Source organism: Sphaerodactylus townsendi, linkage group LG15 (genome assembly GCF_021028975.2).
Source record: "Sphaerodactylus townsendi isolate TG3544 linkage group LG15, MPM_Stown_v2.3, whole genome shotgun sequence".
Lineage (NCBI taxonomy): Eukaryota > Metazoa > Chordata > Lepidosauria > Squamata > Sphaerodactylidae > Sphaerodactylus > Sphaerodactylus townsendi.
Window position 1 is genome coordinate 34,231,130 of NC_059439.1, and position 9,816 is coordinate 34,240,945.

The 9,816-nt window shown below is 46.8% G+C and overlaps 1 protein-coding gene across 1 annotated transcript; it reads right to left on the reverse strand.

The window, feature by feature from the left end:
• Positions 1–2,799: 2,799 nt before the first annotated feature.
• On the reverse strand, positions 2,800–8,655 carry LOC125445199 (leukotriene B4 receptor 2-like). Its single transcript, XM_048518122.1, has 2 exons — positions 8,534–8,655; positions 2,800–4,574 (listed from the first exon to the last, which is right to left on the reverse strand). Coding segments are annotated over exons 1-2 (1,092 nt in total). The 5' UTR covers positions 8,536–8,655; the 3' UTR covers positions 2,800–3,484.
• Positions 8,656–9,816: the final 1,161 nt, after the last annotated feature.

The following is a 9,816-nucleotide window of genomic DNA, read 5'->3' on the forward strand; positions in this document are numbered from 1 at the left end:
AAGAAGACTCAAGGTTCTTTACAAGCTCCTTTCCCTTCCTCTCCCCACAACAGACACCTTGTGAGGCAGGTGGGGCTGAGAGAGTCAGCGAGAACCGTGACTAGCCCAAGGTCACACCCAGCAGGAATGTAGGAGTTGGGAAACACATCTGGTTCACCAGATAAGCCTGTGCCACTCAAGTGGAGGAGTGGGGAATCAAACGCGGTTCTCCAGATTAGAATCCACCTGCTCTTAACCACTATACCACGCTTGGTAGTTTCCCTTGGCTGATTGTGATGGGGACCCTAGATATAAATAGCAGGGATTTTTTTAAATAATAAATTTACTTTCAGGTCAGAACAGGCTATATATTTGAATAAACAGCGGGTGTGAAGGTCGAGCTAGAAAGTGTGACACAACGTGCCTCCCCCGGGATATTCTAGTTTGGCCACCTTTTTCCCATAAGTCTCCTTTGCTTTTATTGGCTACGTGGCAGGCAGAAATTCCCAGAGGTGGGGCAGCTTTCCCTAGCATGGTGATGCACTTTCCAAGGGAATTTCTGCCTACTCATCAGCCATTTGGAAGGTGTGAATGTAGTTCTTTTTGCATGACTTGGACCTGTAGGCAGGGAAGGTTAGGAAAGGCAGGGAAGGTTAGGAAAGGCGAGAGCCTTGCATGAACCAACCTTGCTCCAGGGTGGTGACACAGCGTCCCCTGGCGCTGGTCTGGTGCCGGAATGTGACTCAGAGCGCGTTCACTTCCTGTTGTGGCACTGAGAACGTTCAGCAAGAGACGGTGTGCAAGAGACGCCTTGAGCGTTCAGCAAGAGACGCCTTGAGCCAGGAAGATAAGTTGCATCAAGGAAGACTTCCCAGTCGCAAGAGAGAATTCCCTCTCCTGTAAGGCCCCGTCTGCGCATGCAGAATAATGCACTTTCAATCCACTTCCACAATCGTTTGCAAGTGGATTTTGCTATTCCGCACAGTAAAATCCAGCGGCAAGGTGGATTGAAAGTGGATTGAAAGTGCATTATAATCCAGTTCTCTGGATTATAGTCCTCCACTAACCACTACATTCTGCTGACTGCAAAGAACACTAGGATGATATTTATGAAATGCTTCGAATCCCGAAAGGAGTATATAATTTCTAAATGTTATTGTTTTGCAACTATTTAGATTTATAACTCAGCTCTTCCCCCTGTAAACACCCCCCCCAAATCTGTTTGCATAAAAATGTAGGCATATGGGTATAAAACAGGTGGTTTATTGCAAACAACCCAAGACAAATAATCACAGACGATTCACGGACATGGAGGATCTTCAAACACGATCGCTGTTCTGCAGATGGCAGGAAGGTTGTGCACATTCCTCAGTCAAAAATGCAAACCTCTTTTGGACCGCGCAACTAGCTGATAATCCAGGAATCTCATGCAGATGCTAGCTGAATAGATCGGCCAATGATTTGTCCCACGGGCATATCCATAGTCTGTTGTAGCTTATCACTAACAAAGAAGGTTAGAAATACTCCGGAGACTACCCGAAAAATGTGGAATGTTATCGGCAGGAAGCTACCTCAATTGGTCACATCGTTAAAAAACAATCAGTTAAACATTTACAAATTATAGGCCCCTTCCGCATATGCAGAATAATGCACTTTCAATCCACTTTCACAATTGGCATGCTGTGTGGTTTCCGGGCTGTATGGCCGTGTTCTAGCAGCATTCTCTCCTGACGTTTCGCCTGCATCTGTGGCTGGCATCTTCAGAGGATCTGAAGATGAGGATCCTCTGAAGATGCCAACCACAGATGAGGATCCTCTGAAGATGCCAGCCACAGATGCAGGCGAAACGTCAGGAGAGAATGCTGCTAGAACACGGCCAGACAGCCCGGAAACCACACAGCACCCCAGTGATTCCGGCCATGCAAGCCTTCGACAATACACTTTCACAATTGTTTGCAAGTGGATTTTGCTCTTCCGCACAGTAAAATCCAGCTGCGGGGTGCATTGAACGTGGATTGAAAGTGCATTATTCCGCATGTGCGGAAGGAGCCTAGAATAGAATACTTTATTTACGGTCAATGACCAAATATGAAGGAACCTAAGAAAAGCACAGCGTTCCCCAGCCCATTTTCTAGCAATTGCTTTGAACATTCAATGCACTAATTGACATAAAATTTACATGGTTTAGTGCTAGACTAGAGGTGACTCCCTAACCCCCCCAAAAGTGCCAGGCAACTTCCCCAGATCGAGATTGAATGGGAAAGACAAGGAAGCGGTGGGAGGGCAAAATGGCGGCTCAGCTCGGGACGCTTCACAGCAGGAAAATCCATGCGTAAACTAAAAACCATGACAAGATCTCCCAGTGAAGCACAGCCACTGCGTAAGTAGTGCATGTGTAACCCCCATGCTCAGAATGGGTTGACCCAGAAAGGGGTGGAGACTCAAAGCAGCAGAAGGCTGCAGAGCTCATGTAGTTTGGAGGAGACAAGGCTACCAGACTCGGACCTTGGTTGTATAAGCCCTTAGCACCTTGTTAAGGTAACTGCAATGTTGTTGGGAACTACTGAAAAGGTAGTTGTTTATTTTTGCTATGTTGTAAATGTTGGAGTTTATTGTTTCAGGGTTTCTTTTTGTGGTTGTAATGGGTGAGAGTTCTCCTGGAAACCTTCATCACGTTGAATCCTGTTCACCAAGCCCTTGGAGTCTTCAGGAGCCAACCCACTTGCAAAGAAGAATTGGACTTGGCAGTATCAGTAGACTGTAAATATAAGGACTTGAAAATGCAACCTGAACAGGACCTTGAAGTGTGATGTTAAATGTTGATGTTTGATGTTATATGTTAAGAAAGTAAAGCATTTTGTTTTTAAAATTTGTTGTTGCAAACTCATTCCAAGTTCTGCCCCACAGAACCCACAGTTAGAGGTTACACATGCATACACGGGAACAGAGAGGATGACATGGATACTATTGAAACTCTAACTTACGGAATATCTAGTGTTTCCCTTGTTACAGAATGACATATTTTCTTCCTTTGTTTATGCTTATATTCATACTGCTCCTTTTCATACCCTTATTATCCATCACATTTTTAAAAAATCCCATCCTTCCTCCAATGAGCTCAGGACAGCACACACAGTCCTTCTCTGCTCTTTTCATTCTCACAACAACCCTGCGGAGTAGGTCACATGCAACTCGTTCAGAATCCCCCCGTGAACATCGTGGCTTAAGCGAGGGCTTGAATTTTGTCCCCCACCCCAGTTTCAGAAAGCCAGTGACATCATTATAAATATTTTCTCGTAAAGCTTTGAATGTTTTGAAAAAGAAAGTCGTTCAGCTTTGTAGTGTAGACATGGTCACGGCGCCTCTCCAGAGGCCAAGTGTTTCATGCGAGGATGAGGAAACAGTCCTCACAGACGGAATCCTGCGTCGAAAATTACAGTGAGTTGGTTAAAGAGGGGCTTAAATCTGGCACAGAAGGGTTGACCCATTGCCTGCCCTCTGGGTCTTAGTCAAGCCCATCGCAACCTCCTAGCGGCTGTTCTTCAAGGATCACAGCGGCCCCTGGCACGACCACCACTGAGTCTTTGGCCAAGTTTTTCAACGATGGAGTTCTCTTAGCCAGCCCCTCAGATGCTCCCTCAAAGAACTGGGCAATGAAGTTGGCCCCCGAGGTCTTTATGAGGTTCCCGGCAGCAAAGACGTAAAGGACAGGGTTGATGCTACTACTTAAGAAAGCCAAGGCCGTGGCTCCCGCTCTCCCGCTCTTCCAAGCCTGGCTTAGCTGATCAGCGGTCTTCCCTGACGCCATGTTTGATGCCACCTGGATCATGTTCACCACGTGATAGGGCAGCCACAGGACAACGAAGCAGATCACTATGGCAACAATGAGCTTCTCGGTCCGAGCCCCTTGCCTTCTCCTCACCCCCCTGAGGCGTATCAAGATGGCGGAGTAGCACCCGAGGATGATGGTGAATGGGATCACGAAGGCCACCACCGTTTCTAGGGTGAAATGGAAGATGGCCAGGCCCGGCCTGGTGTGGCAGGGTTCACAGATATGATGACCCAGGAAGGGATCCTTCAACACTTGGCGGAAGAGGAAGGCTGGGGCGGAGAGCATGCTGGCGGCCAGCCAAATCCCTGTCAGGATCTTGACGACCAAGTGCTTCTTGCGGATGGCTTGGGAGAAGTAGGGCTTGTTGACCGCGAGGCACCGGTCCACGCTCATGAGCGTGATGATGAAGATGCTGGCGAACATGTTGACGCAGCAAATGTAGTACACGCCTTTGCAAATGGCCGCCCCGAATAGCCAGTTCTTGAAGGTGAGGAAGAGGATGAAGAAAGGCGTCAGGAGTAGCACCACCCCGTCGGCCACGGCCAAATTGAGCACCAGGATGCAGGTGACCGAGCGGTGGCTCGGTTTCATCTTCCACAGGATACTCCAGATGACAAAGAAGTTCCCTGGGAGGCCGATCAGGGCGGCCAAGAGGAGGAAGACGATCCCTGCGACGCTGGAGGTTGGGGAACTCAGGAGGGTGCTGTTTCCTGAGGTTTGGTTGCAAGGGTTCATGATGGCCGCGGGCGGAAGGGACGATGCCCTGTCAGAAAGGAGAAAGGCAAGAAGGTTTAGAAACACAATGCTGGAAGCCCCCCTCCACCTCCCAGTTCTGTGAATGGAACAAATTATATTATTTTCCCTTGAGTGAAGGCATTTGGCTTGTTTTTATTTTGTGTTGGCCTCCTTCTCACATTTCTCTGTCACCCTTCATCCAAGACATTCCAGGTGGAAGGCAACATTTTTCTCTCTTTCCATTTTAGTCTCTGTGAGGTGGTTGAGGCTGAGGTAAAGTTGCCAGCTTAGGGTGGGTAAATTCCTGGTGATTTTGGGGGTGGAGCTTGGGGAGGGGCAGGGTTTGGGGAGGGGAGAGTCTTCAGTGGGGTATAAGGTCATAGAACATAAGAACATAAGAACAAGCAAGATGGATCAGACCAGAGTCCATCTAGTCCAGCTCTCTGCTACTCACAGTGGCCCACCAGGTGCCATTGGGAGCTCACGTGCAGGATGGGAAAGCAATGGCCTTCTGCTGCTGCTGCTGCTCCCAAGTACCTGGTCTGTTAAGGCATTTGCAATCTCAGATCAAAGAGGATCAAGATTGGTAGCCATAGATCGACTTCTCCTCCATAAATCTGTCCAAACCCCTTTTAAAGCTATCCAGGTGAGTGGCCATCACCACCTCCTGTGGCAGCATATTCCAAACACCAATCACACGTTGCGTGAAGAAGTGTTTCCTCTTATTAGTCCTAATTCTTCCCCCCAGCATTTTTAAGTGGATGCCCCCTGGTTCTAGTATTGTGAGAAAGAGAGAAAAATTTCTCCCTGTCAACATTTTCTACCCCATGCATAATTTTATAGACTTCAATCATATCCCCCCTCAGACGTCTCCTCTCCAAACTAAAGAGTCCCAAACGCTGCAGCCTCTCCTCATAAGGAAGGTGCTCCAATCCTTCAATCATCCTCGTTGCCCTTCTCTGCACTTTTTCTATCTCCTCAATATCCTTTTTGAGATGTGGCGACCAGAACTGAACACAGTACTCCAAGTGCGGTCGCACCACTGCTTTATATAAGGGCATGACAATCTTTGCAGTTTTATTCTCAATTCCTTTCCTAATGATCCCCAGCATAGAGTTTGCCTTTTTCACAGCTGCCATGCATTGAGTTGACATTCCCATGGAACTATCAACTAAGACGCCCAAATCCCTTTCCTGGTCTGTGACTGATAGCACTGATAAGACTGATAGCATAGTGTCCACCCTCAAAGTCAGCCATTTTCTTCAACGGTCTAATTCTCCAATGATCTAACTCAGTGTAAGGCAGCTTCAAGTGTGCCCCAGAGGTAAGGCAGAAGTACCTAGGAGCAGTGAGGGAGGGAGCTCAGTGAAGATGCAGTGCCCACTGTCCACTCTAGGGCTTCTGTTATTCCTAAACTCAGTGGTATACCATAGAGTCTGGTCTTTGAAGCTGCCATTTCCTCCAGGGGAACCAAACTCTGTAGCCTGGAGAGCAGTTGTAATTTCTCCAGAACTTCAGCCCTCCCCTGGAAACTCGGTAACTCATAGTTCAGCTGAAGGTGCCAAACCAAAAAGTGGAGTGGTTACATCACTTCTGAGCCCTTTGTGATCGCTACAAAACAACAGCACAAAGACAAAGTCTGTCATTTGAAGGGACGTGTTTGTCATGACCCAACCAGGATTGCTGAGGAAAAACATTGCAACATGCTAGTATAAAAGCTGAGGGTGTTGTAATTTGGTAATATTACAAAAGACCAGTGTCATTGGAAAAGACAATAATGCTAGGAAAAGTTGAAGGCAGCAGAAAATGAGGAAGACAATGGATCACACCGAGACCCTGTGTGGTCGCAACTTTATGGTGTGGCATTGGGATTTTGCAACCATTTTCAGTTATTTCTGACTTGCAACTGCTTAAAAGGAAGGATACTTTTGGGGAATCTGAAAGCTACTTCTTATTAACTAAAAGGGGCATTAAGTAGATTAGCCCGAATAATTGTGTAGAAAGGACAATAAAAGGGAACATGGGCTATGGATTCTATGCAATTCTTTTTGCTCCACACTGGCTCTTTCCGCTCCATTGGCATTGCTAATAATTGTATCTAGCAGCTAAAAGAACTTGCTCTCCCACACAATTTTTAATCCCATTCGAGCAGGGTCGCATGGCCCACTACTTACATTTTCTAACTAACCCCTGCTCAAGGAGAGCCTTCACAATTGCTAGATTCAATGTCATGCCCTCTGCCTTACTACATGGCAGGTTTAAAAACCTGGAAAAATCTAAAAGGTTATGTAGCTGTAATTCTAACGTAGTTGAAACATTGGCTTACCAGCTATTACATTGCACCAAATTTGCTAAAATTAGATCTAAAGATGTCAATCTACATCCTCTCTTCCAATCCCAGTTAACAGATTTGATTAGATTATTTCTCTTGTTGAATAACTCTGATTTGTTGCTGTTGTTCTATTTAGCCAATAAAGGCTTTGCTTTGCTTGCTTGCTAATAATTATTATCATTCACACGAGGACACGAGTTCCAAATCTATTACCTCATATGCTGTGTTTGGTTGAGGATTTTTGTAAAAAAAAATTCTGTGGTATTTGCAGAAATGGATATTGATTGGGATATTGCAGAATGGGATTTAGGCCCCTTCCGCACACGCAAAATAATGCATTTTCAAACCACTTTCACAACAGTTTGCAAATGGATTTTGCTATTCCGCACAGCTTCAAAGAGCACAGAGAGCAGTTTGACAGTGCATTATTCTGCATGTGCGGAATTAGCCATAGATTGACTTTACAGTTTGCCTTTCTCGTAGACTCAAGGCAGATTACAAAATTATAAAGAAAGCACTCGGAATAGTATAAAACAAACAATAAGCAGTGTAAGAAGGCTGGATTACGAAGATAGAAAAGAGTGCTATAAAAGCAGCGTAAGACAAATAAGAAATACAAAGACTGGATTTCAGAAATGAGAAAACATGGCAGTGAGAACAGGATCCCGTAGGTGTGTAAAGTTCTGTCAATTCACAGGGAGAGGAAGGGAAAGGAGCTTGTGAGCCACCTTGAGTCTCCTCACAGGTAGGGTATAAACCCAAACTCTTCTTCCTCTTCTTGCGATGCCATAGACTTTTCAAGGCAAGAGATGAACAGCGGTGGTTTTGCCATAACCTTTCTCATAGCAACCCCAGACTTCCTTACTGGTCACCAATTCAAGCAGTGACCTAGGCCGACCCTGTTTAACTTCTGAGGGCTGATAAGATCAAGCTCACTTAGGCCCTTCAGGTCAGGGCGAGATAATGTACACAAATGCAAATAACAAATAGTCTTGGCAAGCCAGCCTCCAGAAAGACTGAAGGAATCATGCTTTCCCTTGATATTCCCGCTGTCCCTTCCACATTTCCCTGCTGTTATGTTTAAAAGCCCTAATGTGGATCCAGAAGAAGAAGAAGAAGAAGAAGAAGAAGAAGAAGAGAAGAAGAAGAAGAAGAAGAAGCAGAGAAGAAAAGAAGAAAAGAAGAAGAAGAAGAAAAGAAAAAGAAGAAGAAGAAGAAGAAGAAGAAGAAGAAGAAGAAAAGAAGAAGAAAATAAGAAGAAGAAGAAGAAAAGAAGAAGAGAAGAAGAAGAGAAGAAGAAGAAGAAGAAGAAGAAGAAGAAGAAGAAGAAGAAGAAGAAGAAGAAGAAGAAGAAGACAGCAGACTTCATGTATAGCATTGGGGAAACAAATCCAGTTCACCAGAGAAGAGTCCACTCCTCAAGTGGAGGAGTGAGGAATCAAACCTGATTCTCCAGATTAGGCACAAATTTGGCCAGGAGAAGAAGAAGAAGAGTTTGGATTTATATTCCCCTTTCTGTCCTGTAGGAGACTCAAAGGGGCTTACAATCTCTTTGCCCTTCCCCCTCACAACAAACACCCAATAATCATCATCCTAACTCCGTCTGCCAATGGGGCCAGCGGGCATTCGTTCCGCTCGAGGGAGAAAAGACTTACATGAGGACCGACCGCTGTCTGGTGCAATCCGGAGAGAGGTTCTCTGGTCACCTCCAGCCTGTCATTCCCCTTCTTGGAGGAAAAGAAAAGTCTCCCTCTTTGAGAGTCTCTGTCCTGGATGCTTTGCACGTCTAGACTGGAAGCTGGAATGAGGTTGGGTAATGGAAGAGCAGGGAGGGGCCGGCAGGCTGGCTTTGGCACCGACCTCTGGGGTTTCAGTCACCACTCACATCTTGACTTCCAAGTTGGGACTTGCTGGAGGGAGAAGGCCACACCCCAGTTGCTGAGTGGCTTGTGAGTCTCTGGCACAGCTCTGCCGTTCTTGTCGGATCCTTTCATTCACAGAAAAGAACACGAGCCGTGCCCGGGATGGAAGTGGCTAGACCACAAGAGGATGGGTGCTCGGGGCTGATAAAAGGGCCCATCGGAACCATTGGGAGGAGGTGTTCTGGAATAAACAGACGACATACTGCAGCATGTAAGAAGAGCCTTGCTGGGTCAGACCAAGGGTCTGTGGAGTGCAGCCTCGTCGTTCTCATAGGGTTGCCAAGATCCAGGTGGGGGCTGGAGAGCTCCTAGAATTACAGCTGATCTCTCTCAATGACAGAGATCAATTCCCCTGTAGGAAAATGGCTTCTTCAGAGGGTGGCCTCTATGGCATTTGACCCTGCTGGGGTCCCGGGAAGGAGGAGGGGTGTGGCTGGACCTTGGCGCAACGTGTGCACGCCACCCAGGCAGGCCTTGGCCCAGGCACTGCACGCACGTTGCGCCGAGGCCCAGCTGTACCCCGTCTCCTTCCCTGAAGTGTGGGGGTGATTTTTCTGCCTTTATGTGACTCCCATGTGGGCACTTGAGGCGTTTGTATCCAGATGTCCGCATGGCAGCTACGCCACTGGCATACACCACATAGGTTACGTCTAGGTGCATCATGTACAAGGCAGAAGGATTGGATCCACCAAGCAAATACCCACCTGTGCCCGTTCCCTTGTGTTCCATGGGAATGTCAACTCAATGCATGGCAGCTGTGAAAAAGGCAAACTCTCTGCTGGGGATCATTAGGAAAGGAATTGAGAATAAAACTGCAAGGATTGTCATGCCCTTATATAAAGCAGTGGTGCGACCGCACTTGGAGTACTGTGTTCAGTTCTGGTCGCCACATCTCAAAAAGGATATTGTAGAAAAAGTGCAGAGAAGGGCAACGAGGATGATTGAGGGACTAGAGCGCCTTCCCTATGAGGAGAGGCTGCAGCGTTTGGGACTCTTTAGTTTGGAGAGGAGACGTC